The following is a 16,423-nucleotide window of genomic DNA, read 5'->3' as shown; positions in this document are numbered from 1 at the left end:
TACACAATAACCTCCGGCCCGGCTGGTATATACACAGGTCTCACCTTACTGACCAGGATACACAATAACCTCCTGCCTGGCTGGTATATACACAGGTCTCACCTTACTGAGCAGACATGAATAGATGAGAGCAGTGTGTGACCAGGTCAGTGGCCTCCAGTCTCTCAGCCTCTGAGCTGCCTCTTCTGTGCTGGAGCGATTACTCCTACTTACACCTGTGTGTACAGGAGGGGGAGGGAATGAACGGTTCCACTACCAAACCTGCCCGCCATTCCAATAGCATCCAGCCTGATAAGGCTGGGTTCACACTGCGTTTTTTTCATCTGTTTTTTTATGAAAAACGGATGAAAAAAAGGGATGCATTTGTGTGCATCCGTTTTTCCATTGACTTCCATTGTAAAAAAAAACGGATGAAAAACGTAGCTGACACTATTTTTGTGTCCGTTAAAAAAAAACGGATCCGTTTTGATCCTTCTTTTTTTACAGTGGAAGTCAATGGAAAAACGGATCAAAACGGATGCACACAAATGCATCCCTTTTTTTCATCCGTTTTTCAAAAAACGGATTGCAAAAACGCAGTGTGAACCCAGCCTTACACTACAGAACAGGTCAGCAGCACAGCTCTGCTCAACTATACATCAGCTCATCCCAGCTAGCAGCCTGTACACCCCCTCCACTTCCTGACCACTCACAGTACCTGACCACTCACCTGTCTACATATCCCTCCAGTACCTGACCACTCACCTGTCCACATATCCCTCCAGTACCTGACCACTCACCTGTCCACATATCCCCCAGTACCTGACCACTCACCTGTCCACATATCCCTCCAGTACCTGACCACTTACCTGTCCACATATCCCCCAGTACCTGACCACTCACCTGTCTACATATCCCCCCAGTACCTGACCACTCTCCTGTCCACATATCCCTCCAGTACCTGACCACTCACCTGTCCACATATCCCTTCAGTACCTGACCACTCACCTGTCTACATATCCCCCAGTACCTGACCACTCACCTGTCCACATATCCCTCCAGTACCTGACCACTCACCTGTCTACATATCCCTCCAGTACCTGACCACTCACCTGTCTACATATCCCCCCAGTACCTGACCACTCTCCTGTCCACATATCCCTCCAGTACCTGACCACTCACCTGTCTACATATCCCCCCAGTACCTGACCACTCTCCTGTCCACATATCCCTCCAGTACCTGACCACTCACCTGTCCACATATCCCTCCAGTACCTGACCACTCACCTGTCCACATATCCCTCCAGTACCTGACCACTCACCTGTCCACATATCCTTACAGTACCTGACCACTCACCTGTCCACATATCCTTACAGTACCTGACCACTCACCTGTCTACATATCCCTTCAGTACCTGACCACTTACCTGTCCACATATCCCCCAGTACCTGACCACTCACCTGTCCACATATCCCTCCAGTACCTGACCACTCACCTGTCCACATATCCCTCCAGTACCTGACCACTCACCTGTCCACATATCCCTCCAGTACCTGACCACTCACCTGTCCACATATCCCTCCAGTACCTGACCACTCACCTGTCCACATATCTCCCCAGTACCTGACCACTCACTTGTCCACATATCCTTACAGTACCTGACCACTCACCTGTCCACATATCCCCCCAGTACCTGACCACTCACCTGTCCACATATCCCTCCAGTACCTGACCACTCACCTGTCCACATATCCCTACAGTACCTGACTACTCACCTGTCCACATATCCTTACAGTACCTGACCACTCACCTGTCCACATATCCCCCAGTACCTGACCACTCACCTGTCTACATATCCCCCCAATACCTGACCACTCACCTGTCCACAGTATGTATAGCGTTGGACTGTGTAGTTATATGTAGTTATGTATGTACGTGTTTGTTTGTTCGTTTACATATGAGATGTCCCACCACGTGTGTTGCTATTAATGTAATGGTAATGTAGCAGTACCAAAGTTTTACCACTAGATGTCGTTGTTACAAGTATTTGTGTCCAGATATTGCCTGGCTGTAGGAGCTAAAGGGCTATTATTGTTGTTTATGCACCACATGGATCTGTTCTTTCTTCTTCTAACCTATCATCTTTCTCTTTGTACCTTACACACGCACTCCTCACCCACTCACAGCACAGGTTACACATGCTGTAGGAAGGAAGTCACATGGGTAGAGGAAGTGTGGGGTCTTTTGCCTGATATTCTGTAGAGCAGTGATTTTCAACCAGTGTGCCGCTGGGAAAGTTCCCCAAACTATGGTGCCCCTGCAGATCGCCCCGCTGCTGCTGTCCGCCTCACCTACTGGCCGCCTGTAGCGCCTGGACGTGCTCCTCCTATCCAATCAGCGGAGATCGGGAGCGTGGTGCGCTGCGGCGGGCCGTGATGCACGCATCCAATCAACGTGTGCGCTACGGTTTCCGCTGTTTGGAGGAGCACATCCGGGCCCTACGGGCGGCCAGTAGGTGAGGCGGACAGCAGCGGCGACCATCTCGGAGGAGGTGAGGAGGAAGGGGGGAGAGAAACCTGGGGATGGGGGAGAGAAACAGCGGAGAGGAGCAGAAGGGAGAGAAGTTTGGTGAAGAGAAGCAAGTGGGAAAGAAGCACAGGAGAGAAGCAGGGGGGAGAAGTATGGTGGAGAGAAGCACAGGAGAGAAGCATGGGGGAGAGAAGCAGGGGGGAGAGAAGCACAGGAGAGAAGCAGGGGGAGAAGTATGGTGGAGAGAAGCACAGGAGAGAAGTAGGGGGGAGAGAAGCACAGGAGAGAAGTAGGGGGGAGAGAAGCACAGGAGAGAAGCATCGGGGAGAGAAGCAGGGGGGAGAAGTATGGTAGAGAGAAGCAGAGGGGAGAAGCATGGTGGAGAAAAGCACAGGAGAGAAGCATGGTGGAGAGAAGCATAGAAACATAGAAATATAGAAGATTGTCGGCAGAAAAAGACCACTGGGTCCATCTAGTCCGCCCTTTTAGTATTTTCTTCCTTATTATCTTAGGATAGATATATGTCTGTCCCAGGCGTGTTTATATTCTGTTATTGTAGATTTACCAACCACCTCTGCTGGAAGTTTGTTCCAGGTATCTACTACTCTTTCAGTAAAATAATATTTTCTTACATTGCTTCTGATCTTTCCCCCAACTAACCTCTCACTGTGTCCTCTTGTTCTTGAGCTCAGTTTTTTACTAAAAACACTCCCCTCTTGAACCTTATTTAGTCCCTTAACATACTTAAAGGTTTCAATCATGTCCCCCCTTTCCCTTCTTCCTCCAGACTATACAGATTCAAATCCTTAGGTCTTTCCTGATATGGTTTATGCCTCACACCTTCCACCATTTTTGTAGCTCGTCTTTGGACCCGTTCTATTTTATCAATGTCCTTTTTTAGGTGAGGTCTCCAGAACTGGACACAGTATTCCAGATGTGATGTCACCAGAGCTCTATACAGCGGGATCACAATCTCCCTCTTCCTACTGGTTATACCTCTAGCTATACACCCCAGCATACGATTTGCTTTCCCCACCGCCTGGTTGCACTGGTGACTCATTTTAAGGCTTTCAGAAATCACTACCCCTAAATCCTTCTCTTCTGAAGTCTTTTCCAACACAGTACTGCCGATGTGATACTCGGATAGAGGATTCCTCCTCCCCAAGTGCATTATTTTACATTTGGAAACGTTGAACTTCAATTTCCACTGTTTGGACCACGTATCTAGCAAAGCTAAATCGTTTTTCATATTACTGACACCTCCAGGAATATCCACCCTATTGCACACTTTTGTGTCGTCAGCAAACAGACAAACTTTACCTATCAACCCTTCTCCTATGTCACTTACAAACATAATAAAAAGAATAGGACCCAGAACAGACCCTTGTGGCACACCACTTGTAACCAGTCTCTGCTCAGAATATTCACCATTAACAACAACCCTCTGATATCTCTCCTTCAGCCAACCACAAATCCACTGAACTATCCAGGGATTTAGTCCAATTTTCTCCAACTTCTCTCTCAGCTCTTTATGGGGAACTGTATCTGCGGCTTTGCTGAAGTCCAGATAGGCGATATCCACAGCACCACCTTCATCCAGCACTTTTGTGGCATAATCAAAGAAATCAATGAGATTAGTCTGACATGATCGGCCCTCAGTAAAGCCATGCTGGTTTGGATCCATCAAAGCACAGGAGAGAAGTATGGTGGAGAGAAGCACAGGAGAGAAGTATGGTGGAGAGAAGCACAGGAGAGAAGCATCGGGGAGAGAAGCAGGGGGGAGAAGTATGGTGGAGAGAAGCAGGGGGGAGAAGTATGGTGGAGAGAAGCAGAGGGGAGAAGCATGGTGGAGAGAAGCACAGGAGAGAAGCAGAGGGGAGAAGCATGGTGGAGAGAAGCACAGGAGAGAAGCAGGGGGAGAGAAGCACAGGAGAGAAGTATGGTGGAGAGAAGCACAGGAGAGAAGCAGAGGGGAGAAGCATGGGGGAGAGAAGCACAGGAGAGAAGCATGGGGGAGAGAAGCACAGGAGAGAAGCACAGGAGAGAAGTATGGTGGAGAGAAGCACGGGAGAGAAGCATGGGGGAGAGAAGCACAGGAGAGAAGCATCGGGGAGAAGTATGGTGGAGAGAAGCACAGGAGAGAAACACAGGAGAGAAGCACAGGAGAGAAGCACAGGAGAGAAGTATGGTGGAGAGAAGCACAGGAGAGAAGTATGGTGGAGAGAAGCACAGGAGAGAAGCATGGGGGAGAGAAGCACAGGAGAGAAGCATCGGGGAGAAGTATGGTGGAGAGAAGCACAGGAGAGAAGCATGGTGGAGAGAAGCAGAGGGGAGAAGCATGGTGGAGAGAAGCACAGGAGAGAAGCAGGGGGAGAGAAGCACAGGAGAGAAGTATGGTGGAGAGAAGCACAGGAGAGAAGCAGAGGGGAGAAGCATGGTGGAGAAAAGCACAGGAGAGAAGCAGAGGAGAGAAGCACAGGAGAGAAGTATGGTGGAGAGAAGCACAGGAGAGAAGCAGAGGGGAGAGAAGCAGGGGGGAGAAGTATGGTGGAGAGAAGCATGGTGGAGAGAAGCATGGTGGAGAGAAGCACAGGAGAGAAGCAGGGGGAGAGAAGCACAGGAGAGAAGTATGGTGGAGAGAAGCACAGGAGAGAAGCAGAGGGGAGAAGCATGGGGGAGAGAAGCACAGGAGAGAAGCATGGGGGAGAGAAGCACAGGAGAGAAGCACAGGAGAGAAGTATGGTGGAGAGAAGCACGGGAGAGAAGCATGGGGGAGAGAAGCACAGGAGAGAAGTATGGTGGAGAGAAGCACAGGAGAGAAGTAGAGGAGAGAAGCACAGGAGAGAAGCACAGGAGAGAAGTATGGTGGAGAGAAGCACAGGAGAGAAGTATGGTGGAGAGAAGCACAGGAGAGAAGCATGGGGGAGAGAAGCACAGGAGAGAAGCATCGGGGAGAAGTATGGTGGAGAGAAGCACAGGAGAGAAGCATGGTGGAGAGAAGCAGAGGGGAGAAGCATGGTGGAGAGAAGCACAGGAGAGAAGCAGGGGGAGAGAAGCACAGGAGAGAAGTATGGTGGAGAGAAGCACAGGAGAGAAGCAGAGGGGAGAAGCATGGTGGAGAGAAGCACAGGAGAGAAGCAGAGGAGAGAAGCACAGGAGAGAAGTATGGTGGAGAGAAGCACAGGAGAGAAGCAGAGGGGAGAAGCACAGGAGAGAAGCACAGGAGAGAAGCACAGGAGAGAAGTATGGTGGAGAGAAGTATGGTGGAGAGAAGCACAGGAGAGAAGCAGAGGGGAGAAGCATGGTGGAGAGAAGCACAGGAGAGAAGCAGAGGGGAGAAGCATGGTGGAGAGAAGCACATGAGAGAGGCACATGAGAGAAGCAGAGGAGAGAAGCACAGGAGAGAAGCGCAGGAGAGAAGTAGGGGGGAGAAGCAAAGGGGGGAGAAGAAAACAGGCCCAGGTTTCACACTGAGTATAAATACATTTAGAATCTATATTATTAACTATATGTATAATATGTCCTGTTTTAGTGTCATTTTGTGCCATTTTGGTTGGTGGTGTGCCCCGGGATTTTTTAAATATAAAAAATGTGCGGTGGCTCAAAAAAGGTTGAAAATCACTGCTGTAGAGGAAGGACGCAAGCTAGGACGCTCCCTACAGCGGTCAAGTTGGGCCCTGGCTCCAGGCAGCTCCCCAGTCCAGGGTGTCTAGTCTAGACGTTGAGCAGAGCACCTAGACACAGTTTTCCTGTAAGCAGCCGTTTCCACACTATGCCAGTGATGGCTAACCTTGACACTCCAGCTGTTCCAAAACTACAATTCCCATCATGCCAACAACCAAAGATATGGCTTTGGCTGCCCAGGTATGATGGGAATTGTAGTTGGAATGTCAAGGTTAGCCATCACTGCACTATGCGCAGTAAAGGAAATGATCCGGATAGAGCAAAGTTGCTAGAAGCCTAAGCACTCTATCTTGCAGTGTGAGTATAATCAGAGAACTTGACCACTCTGCTCATCCCAGGTAACAAGGTCTGGGGCTTGTGTCACCTTCTAGGACAGGTCACCTGACACTGGTGGGCCAATAGGTGGTGCAAAGACCAAAGAGTCAAAACACAGGCACAAGTATTCTCTCTCTCTCTCTTCTCAAGTATTCTACTTTTTCTGGAAGAAGGTAGAGTAAGGTCGGCACTGACAGTAACGCTTGCTCCAGGGCATTACTAGAAGGACGAGACTGACTGACGAGATAGACTTGTGATGGTGGTGCTCCCAGGATAGGAGAAGCATGTATAGAACAACAAACCAAGAGCAAAAGACTGGGGCACTCACCAGGCTCCCAAGTTCAATCTTAGTGCTTTATTGCAGCAAACTCAATCCATACGGTGAGGGAGGACAAGATGGACTAGCGGGCGACCCCCGGGACGACGTTTCACGTCCTTACGGCGCTTCTTCCTGCCGGGTCCCGGGGGTGTACGCACCCGCTAGTCCATCTTGTCCTCCCTCACCGTATGGATTGAGTTTGCTGCAATAAAGCACTAAGATTGAACTTGGAAGCCTGGTGAGTGCCCCAGTCTTTTGCTCTTCGTTTGTTGTTCTACTTCTTCTACCTCCGTAGTTTCGGCAGAGCACAGTACTACATTGGGTTGGGACTCTCTCGACATCCTCCTCTCTGCTCTTCTGATCCTTCTTCTACCTCTCAGCACACAACCCAGTCAGCACGACTGTATCTCCCTCTTCGCTCTCAGTACAGATCTGTTTCAAGTCTAAAAGTAACTTATCAAGACGGAAGCATATTGTACACCTCTGTATCAGTGACGGATTAAATGTACCCTGGGCCCCGGGCTGTCCACCCAACCTGCCCCCCCCCCAGTCAATCTGCCCACATTATGATCCGCTACTGCCCCCCCCCCCCCCCCCCCACTGTCCCCAATAAACACTGCCTGCCTCCCCTCCCTGCTGGCCCCAATAAACATAATGTTTGGTCCCTTGCTGCTACCCCCAGTAAGCATTGCCCACCCCACCTCCACTGCCCCCAATAAACATATCGCCACCTCACCTGGTCCCCTGATGTTGCCCCCCCCCCAAGGTCACAGCAGCACAGAGGATGTCAGGAGAGGAGGGGGCTGATCTTATAGGGGAGGTCACAGCAGCACAGAGGATGTCAGGAGAGGAGGGGGCTGATACTATAGAGGAGGACACAGCAGCACAGAGGATGTCAGGAGAGGAGGGAGCTGATACTATAGGGGAGGACACAGCAGCACAGAGGATGTCAGGAGAGGAGGGGGCTGATACTATAGGGGAGGTCACAGCAGCACAGAGGATGTCAGGAGAGGAGGGGGCTGATCTTATAGGGGAGATCACAGCAGCACAGAGGATGTCAGGAGAGGAGGGGGCTGATCTTATAGGAGAGGACACAGCAGCACAGAGGATGTCAGGAGAGGAGGGGGCTGATACTATAGGAGAGGACACAGCAGCACAGAGTATGTCAGGAGAGGAGGGGGCTGATCCTATAGGAGAGGAGGGGGCTGATCTTATAGGAGAGGACACAGCAGCACAGAGGATGTCAGGAGAGGAGGGTGCTGATCTTATAGGAGAGGTCCAGCAGCACAGAGGATGTCAGGAGAGGAGGGGGCTGATACTATAGGAGAGGTCCCAGCAGCACAGAGGATGTCAGGAGAGGAGGGGGCTGATCTTATAGGGGGGGTCACAGTAGCACAGAGGATGTCAGGAGAGGAGGGTGCTGATCTTATAGGAGAGGACACAGCAGCACAGAGGATGTCAGGAGAGGAGGGGGCTGATCTTATAGGAGAGGTCCAGCAGCACAGAGGATGTCAGGAGAGGAGGGTGCTGGTCTTATAGGGGAGGACACAGCAGCACAGAGGATGTCAGGAGAGGAGGGTGCTGATCTTATAGGAGAGGTCCCAGCAGCACAGAGGATGTCAGGAGAGGAGGGTGCTAATCCTATAGGAGATAGTCCCCCTTTATAGATGGTCCCCCTCTTCCCCCCTTATAGATGGTCCCCCTCTTCCCCCCTTATAGATGGTCCCCCTCTTTCCCCCTTTATAGATGGTCCCCCTTTCCCCCTTTATAGATGGTCCCCCTCTTTCCCCCCCTTATAGATGGTCCCTCTCTCCCCCCTCCCTTTATAGATGCCCCCCCCTCTCCCCCCTTATAGCTGGTCCTCCTTTCCCCCCTTATAGCTGGTCCCCCTCTTTCCCCCCTTATAGCTGGTCCCCCTCTCCCCCCTTATAGCTAGTCCCCCTCTTCCCCCCCCCCTTATAGCTGGTCCCCCTCTTTCCCCCCTTATAGATGCCCCCCCCCTTATAGATGGTCCCCCTCTTCCCCCCCCCTTATCGCTGGTCCCCCTCTTCCCCCCCCCCCCCTTATAGCTGGTCCCCCTCTTCCCCCCCCCCTTATAGCTGGTCCCCCTCTTCCCCCCCCCCCCTTATAGCTGGTCCCCCTCTTCTCCCCTTTATAGATGCCCCCCCAGTCAGTAAATAACACAAAAATAACAAAATATAACTCACCTACCCTGCGTTCCCCCGTCGATCCTCTCTCCTTCTGCAGTCTCCGGCTGAGCGCGGCTGCCGGGGGTGTCCGGTCCTCTCCCCGGCAGCGCGCGCATCACACAGCTCCTAGTGCCGCCTGGGCCCTGACTTCCGGTACGTGCGCTCCCAGTACCGGAAGTCAGGGCCCCAGGCGGCACTAGGAGCTGTGAGATGCGCGCGCTGCCGGGGAGAGGACGGGACACCCCCCGCAGCCGCGCATCAGCCGGAGGCAGCCGGAGACTCTTGTGACCGCAAGCGAAACAATGCTTGCGGTCACAAGAGCCTGCAGTGGCGAGGGGAAGGGGGCCTCCCGGGCGGCATTATAATGTGGGCGGCAAGGCATGGGCCCCCCCGGAGCCTCGGGCCCCGGGCGGCCGCCCAAACCGCCTACATTATAATCCGCCATTGCTCTGTATACAGTGTCTTCACAATAAACAAGATTATATTTATATTAATGGGACTCTGTGGTTCTTCACTAAGCCCCGACACAGCACACACCTTCCCGGGGTCATCTCCCCTTTCTGTGGGTGGCAGTGCCAATAGTCCGGGTGGGTCACTATTCCCCTCCAGACCACCATGATAATCACCCAAGGCACCCCCAGACAGCCCGACAGGTCACCGACCACAGGGGAAAGGGTATGGCCAGCCCACTCACACTAGAAGGTGCCCCCATACCTGTGTGCCCAACCGGCACTGGCGTCACAACAACATACTACCAGGCAGGGCTGTACCTCGGTGACTAGCCGCCTGTCTCTGCTCACCAGCAGGGTGGTCACCACACATACAGTATGTGTATGACGTACCCGTCCCTCTCCTGCTCCTCCTGGCACTAGGTAACATCTCATCAGCTGACCAGACACATGCGATACAATGTACCCGTCCCTCCTCTGCTCCTCCTGGCACTAGGTAACATCTCATCAGCTGACCAGACACATGAGATACAATGTACCCGTCCCTCCTCTGCTCCTCCTGGCACTAGGTAACATCTCATCAGCTGACCAGACACATGAGATACAATGTACCCGTCCCTCCTCTGCTCCTCCTGGCACTAGGTAATATCTCATCAGCTGACCAGACACATGCGATACAATGTACCCGTCCCTCCTCTGCTCCTCCTGGCACTAGGTAATATCTCATCAGCTGACCAGACACATGAGATACAATGTACCCGTCCCTCCTCTGCTCTTCCTGGCACTAGGTAACATCTCATCAGCTGACCAGACACATGAGATACAATGTACCCGTCCCTCTCCTGCTCCTCCTGGCACTAGGTAACATCTCATCAGCTGACCAGACACATGAGATACAATGTACCCGTCCCTCCTCTGCTCTTCCTGGCACTAGGTAACATCTCATCAGCTGACCAGACACATGAGATACAATGTACCCGTCCCTCCTCTGCTCCTCCTGGCACTAGGTAACATCTCATCAGCTGACCAGACACATGAGATACAATGTACCCGTCCCTCCTCTGCTCCTCCTGGCACTAGGTAACATCTCATCAGCTGACCAGACACATGCGATACAATGTACCCGTCCCTCTCCTGCTCCTCCTGGCACTAGGTAACATCTCATCAGCTGACCAGACACATGAGATACAATGTACCCGTCCCTCCTCTGCTCCTCCTGGCACTAGGTAACATCTCATCAGCTGACCAGACACATGAGATACAATGTACCCGTCCCTCCTCTGCTCCTCCTGGCACTAGGTAACATCTCATCAGCTGACCAGACACATGCGATACAATGTACCCGTCCCTCTCCTGCTCCTCCTGGCACTAGGTAACATCTCATCAGCTGACCAGACACATGAGATACAATGTACCCGTCCCTCCTCTGCTCTTCCTGGCACTAGGTAACATCTCATCAGCTGACCAGACACATGAGATACAATGTACCCGTCCCTCCTCTGCTCCTCCTGGCACTAGGCAACATCCCCTTCAGCCTCAGGTATCACACAGATGAGATACATGTACCTCTCCCTCTCAGAGGTAGCTAACACTCTTACCTGAGAAACATAGCATTGGGCAGACTTGGATACACCATAGTGTCACACATGATTAGTTATATCTGCTCCTAGTATCAGACATAATAGGCTTAGATACAGTTTTCATTGAGTAAGATCATGGAAGGCTTAGATACATCATCAGTGTGTTACTCACAGTGGGTAGGACAAGGCCAGGGGCAGGAGGAAGAGCAGGGTGTAGGGTAGATCTCCGACCTTCATGCTGGCTGTACGCTGGCGTTGTTTCCCGCAGGTCTCGGACGCTGTCTTTATATCACATATCACCTGGTTACACAATCTCTTCCCAGCAGCAGGTGAGAAGCCCGACCTCTGAGCTGTTACCTCATCCTTCCCGGCAGTGTAACCTGAGGGTGGTAGAGGGGGAGGAGAGGATGAGCAGTGTCCTTCCCGGCAGTGTAACCTGAGGGTGGTAGAGGGGGAGGAGAGGATGAGCAGTGTCCTTCCCGGCAGTGTAACCTGAGGGTGGTAGAGGGGGAGGAGAGGATGAGCAGTGTCCTTCCAGGCAGTGTAACCTGAGGGTGGTAGAGGGGGAGGAGAGGATGAGCAGTGTCCTTCCAGGCAGTGTAACCTGAGGGTGGTAGAGGGGGAGGAGAGGATGAGCAGTGTCCTTCCCGGCAGTGTAACCTGAGGGTGGTAGAGGGGGAGGAGAGGATGAGCAGTGTCCTTCCCGGCAGTGTAACCTGAGGGTGGTAGAGGGGGAGGAGAGGATGAGCAGTGTCCTTCCCGGCAGTGTAACCTGAGGGTGGTAGAGGGGAAGGAGAGGATGAGCAGTGTCCTTCCAGGCAGTGTAACCTGAGGGTGGTAGAGGGGGAGGAGAGGATGAGCAGTGTCCTTCCAGGCAGTGTAACCTGAGGGTGGTAGAGGGGGAGGAGAGGATGAGCAGTGTCCTTCCCGGCAGTGTAACCTGAGGGTGGTAGAGGGGGAGGAGAGGATGAGCAGTGTCCTTCCCGGCAGTGTAACCTGAGGGTGGTAGAGGGGGAGGAGAGGATGAGCAGTGTCCTTCCCGGCAGTGTAACCTGAGGGTGGTAGAGGGGGAGGAGAGGATGAGCAGTGTCCTTCCCGGCAGTGTAACCTGAGGGTGGTAGAGGGGGAGGAGAGGATGAGCAGTGTCCTTCCCGGCAGTGTAACCTGAGGGTGGTAGAGGGGGAGGAGAGGATGAGCAGTGTCCTTCCAGGCAGTGTAACCTGAGGGTGGTAGAGGGGGAGGAGAGGATGAGCAGTGTCCTTCCCGGCAGTGTAACCTGAGGGTGGTAGAGGGGGAGGAGAGGATGAGCAGTGTCCTTCCCGGCAGTGTAACCTGAGGGTGGTAGAGGGGGAGGAGAGGATGAGCAGTGTCCTTCCCGGCAGTGTAACCTGAGGGTGGTAGAGGGGGAGGAGAGGATGAGCAGTGTCCTTCCCGGCAGTGTAACCTGAGGGTGGTAGAGGGGGAGGAGAGGATGAGCAGTGTCCTTCCCGGCAGTGTAACCTGAGGGTGGTAGAGGGGGAGGAGAGGATGAGCAGTGTCCTTCCAGGCAGTGTAACCTGAGGGTGGTAGAGGGGGAGGAGAGGATGAGCAGTGTCCTTCCAGGCAGTGTAACCTGAGGGTGGTAGAGGGGGAGGAGAGGATGAGCAGTGTCCTTCCCGGCAGTGTAACCTGAGGGTGGTAGAGGGGGAGGAGAGGATGAGCAGTGTCCTTCCCGGCAGTGTAACATGAGGGTGGTAGAGGGGGAGGAGAGGATGAGCAGTGTCCTTCCAGGCAGTGTAACCTGAGGGTGGTAGAGGGGGAGGAGAGGATGAGCAGTGTCCTTCCCAGCAACGTAACCTGAGGGTGGTAGAGGGGGAGGAGAGGATGAGCAGTGTCCTTCCCGGCAGCGTAACCTGAGGGTGGTAGAGGGGGAGGAGAGGATGAGCAGTGTCCTTCCCGCGGTGTAACCTGAGGGTGGTAGAGGGGGAGGAGAGGATGAGCAGTGTCCTTCCCGGCAGTGTAACCTGAGGGTGGTAGAGGGGGAGGAGAGGATGAGCAGTGTCCTTCCCGGCAGTGTAACCCGAGGGTGATGGGGGGGGGGGTGAGGATGAGCAGTGTCCTTCCCAGCAGTGTAACCCAAGGGTGATGGGGGGGGAGGGGGAGCAGTGTCCTTCCCAGCAGTGTAACCCAAGGGTGATGGGGGGGGAGGGGGAGCATTGTCCTTCCCGGCAGTGTAACCCAAGGGTGATGGGGGGGGGGGGGAGCATTGTCCTTCCCGGCAGTGTAACCCAAGGGTGATGGGGGGGGGGGGGGGAGCATTGTCCTCCCCAGCAGTGTAACCTGAGGGTGATTGGGGGGGGGGGGGGATGAGCATGGTTTTTCCCAGTAGTGTAACATGAGGGTAATATGAGGGGGGGGGGGGGGGAGATGCTCTCTACTTCTAGCCTATCTCTTTTTTTTTTTTGCACACACTCCTTTCCACCACTCACAGGGTACCTTACCTAGCCCCTGTAGGAAGTTACCTGGTGGGAGGAGGTGTAGCATCAGTTCTTACCCAGATTCTCGTGGGAGGACACACAGAGCAAACGTCCCTGCAGACATGTGTATACAGATGCAGCTAGAGACAACAACTTTTTCCAGTATTCATACTATATCTAAGGGAGAAGAGTCTAGGAACATCCTAGCCCACACTATGAACCAGTCTAAAACATGCAGGGCAATATCCTCATATACAGGAGGAACTAGCCTGGATAGGACAAAGCTACCACAGGGTCTACGTATCCTATCTCGCAGTGCAGATAACTGGGACACCCCGGTAGCTTAGCTTCGCCCAGGTAACCATGACTGGGGCTTGTATCACCCTAGGAGGACGAGTCACTCGACACTATAGGGCAGAAGATGGTCAGACTGTAGTCTATGCATGGTACTAAAGTTTTCTCAACAGTTCAGGCAGAGTACATTGCTACATTGGGTTGGGAGTTGGCACTCCCTCAACAAACTCTTCTCCTCTATGCCACTCTACTTCTAACTCTTTTGGCACTGCTACAACTACCTCTACTCTACTTCAAGCATCTGCTCAGCTCAAACGAGTTCAAGCACTAAAGTCTGTGTAAAGATTGATCTATTTGCTGCCAAAGTGTTCTGTATTATCCAGAGTCTGTACAGTAAAGCTGTTCTATTTCTATCACTGGGACTCAGTCATCTCTTCCTCTGCACCAGCACCTATACACACTAGCCGCACACCTTGGGATATTTTTCCCCTTTCTGTGGGTGGCGGTACTGACACTCGGGTGGGTCAATTGCCACTCAGGACTACCGTGACAGAAGCCCCAGGGACCCATCACAGCCCAGCAGGCCACCGACCTATTGGGGAGTACAGCCAGCCACAACACAAAGCAGGTACCAACACCACACCTGTGAGCTGTGCGATGATGCCCCCTGTGAAGTGCGACCAGTCACTTGCCAGGTGGTGAAGTGTGACGCCACTCCGGTTGGTTGGTCAGGCACAGCTCAGCCAAGGGTTATGTTGTCGTGACGCCAATGCCGATTGGGCACACAGGTATGGGGGCACACCTGCTTTTATTTTGAGTGGGCTGGCTATACCTTTTCCCCTGTGCACAGTGACCTGCCCGGCTGTTTGAGGGTCCCTTGGGCAATTGTCACGGTGGTCCGGAGTTGAGTTATGACCCACAATGCCATCCACAGAAAGGGGAGATGTCCCAAGGAAGGTGCAATTACTGTGTCGGTGCTTGGTGAAGAACCACAGAGTCCCGTTTAAAAAAATATATATTTGTTTGCTGTGAAGATACTTGATACACAGAACATATAATACACTTTCGCCTTGATACGTTGCTTTATACTAAAGGTCTGTACCGAGAGTGAAAAGGTGACACAGCCGTGCTGGTTGGGTTGCGTGCTGAGAGATAGAAGAAGTTCAGAAGAGTAGAGAGGAGGATGTTGAGAGAGTCCAAACCCAAGGAGTACTGTGCTCTGCCGGGACTTTAGAATAAGTAGATTGTGTGGAGGTAGAGTGTAGTCGGCCCTGCCAGTAACGCTAACTCCAGGCACTTGTATGAGGATGAGACTGACAGAAGAACCTATGCTTGTGGTGCTCCCAAATAAAAAAGCCTATGTAGTACAGCATGCAAAGAGCAAAGAGCTGGGGCACTCACCAGGCTTCAAAATCTTAGTCATTATTGCATTAAACTCAATCCATCAGGTGGGGCGTGAAACGTTGTCCCGGGGGTGTACACGCCTGCTGGTCCACCTTGTCCTCCCTTACCCCATGGATTGAGTTTGATGCAATAAAGACTAAGATTTTGAACTTGGAAGCCTGGTGAGTGCCCCAGCTCTTTGCTCTTTGCATGCTGTACAGAATAAGTAGAATACTAGAGACTAAGGAGAATACTTGTGCCCGTGTTTTGACTCTTTGCTTTGCCTGATACTACCCAGGTATAGGATGGTTTCTAATTGAGAGCAGCTACAGTTCTGCTTACACCTTAAAGTCACAGACACCTGATGCACGCATCAGTAACATAAGTTTGGGCAGCGCCCCCTTTATTATTTTGTGTTAACTTTTATAGACAAAATATGGGGCGGTACTACTCATGCGCAGTGTATTCCCATGAAATATATAAACTTTCAATACAGGCGGGGTCTGAAGTCACAAGACACATACATGTCGCACTCTGATAGGTCAGTCCATAGATGGTCAGCAGTTTCCTGTCCTGCGCAGTCAGGCTGGCACAATGTGTTGTTTACCCTTATTTGTTTTTTTTTATCAGTGTCTCTTCCTTGCATCTGTATTGTGGCTGCAATGTAAGTTGAAGGTTCTGTGCTCTATGGCCTGCTGCCAGTATTCCTTTTCTTCTTCCAGACCATCTTTCTGTCACGCTCTGATCACGTTCTGATTCAGAGGGCTGTATATATAGGTGTAGTCCCACAGGTACGGTGTAAGCAGATAGAATCACATCACCTAGCCTTATGAGTCTTTGCACCAGCTATTGCCCACTAGTGTCGGGTGAGCCATCCTAGAGGGTGACACAAGTCCCAGACCTTGTTACCTGGGATGAGCAGAGTTCTCTGATTACACCCGCGCTGCAAGATAGAGTGCTTAGGCTTCTAGCAACTTTGCTCTATCCGAATCAGTTCCTTTACTTCTTGTGGATACTGTCCTGCACTGTTTTACGATGTCCATGGCATGGATTAGGGTGATCCCTGACTTAACACTGCATAGTGTGTAATTGCTTGAAGGAAAACTGTGTCTAGGTCTCGCATATACATGTGCTGTGCTCAACGTCTAGACTAGACACTCTGGACTGGGGACCTGGCAGGAGCCAGGGCCCAACTTGACCCCTGTAGGAAGCGTCCTAGCTTGCATCCTTCCTCTACAGCAGGGG

At 52.3% G+C, this 16,423-nt stretch overlaps 1 protein-coding gene across 1 annotated transcript in view; it reads right to left on the bottom strand.

Annotated features, from left to right (window-relative positions):
* The window catches only part of HPX (hemopexin), a 63,914-nt gene extending 52,577 nt beyond the window's left edge, over positions 1–11,337 (bottom strand). Inside the window, exon 1 of the mRNA XM_069969299.1 lies at positions 11,218–11,337. Within this exon, the coding sequence (XP_069825400.1) occupies positions 11,218–11,282 (65 nt within the window). The 5' untranslated portion in view covers positions 11,283–11,337. The remainder of the gene's footprint in view (positions 1–11,217) is intronic.
* Positions 11,338–16,423: the final 5,086 nt, after the last annotated feature.

This window comes from Dendropsophus ebraccatus, chromosome 5 (genome assembly GCF_027789765.1).
Source record: "Dendropsophus ebraccatus isolate aDenEbr1 chromosome 5, aDenEbr1.pat, whole genome shotgun sequence".
Taxonomy (NCBI): Eukaryota; Metazoa; Chordata; class Amphibia; order Anura; family Hylidae; genus Dendropsophus; species Dendropsophus ebraccatus.
Note: the sequence above shows the minus strand (reverse complement) of the source record. Positions and strands in the feature narration are given on the sequence as shown.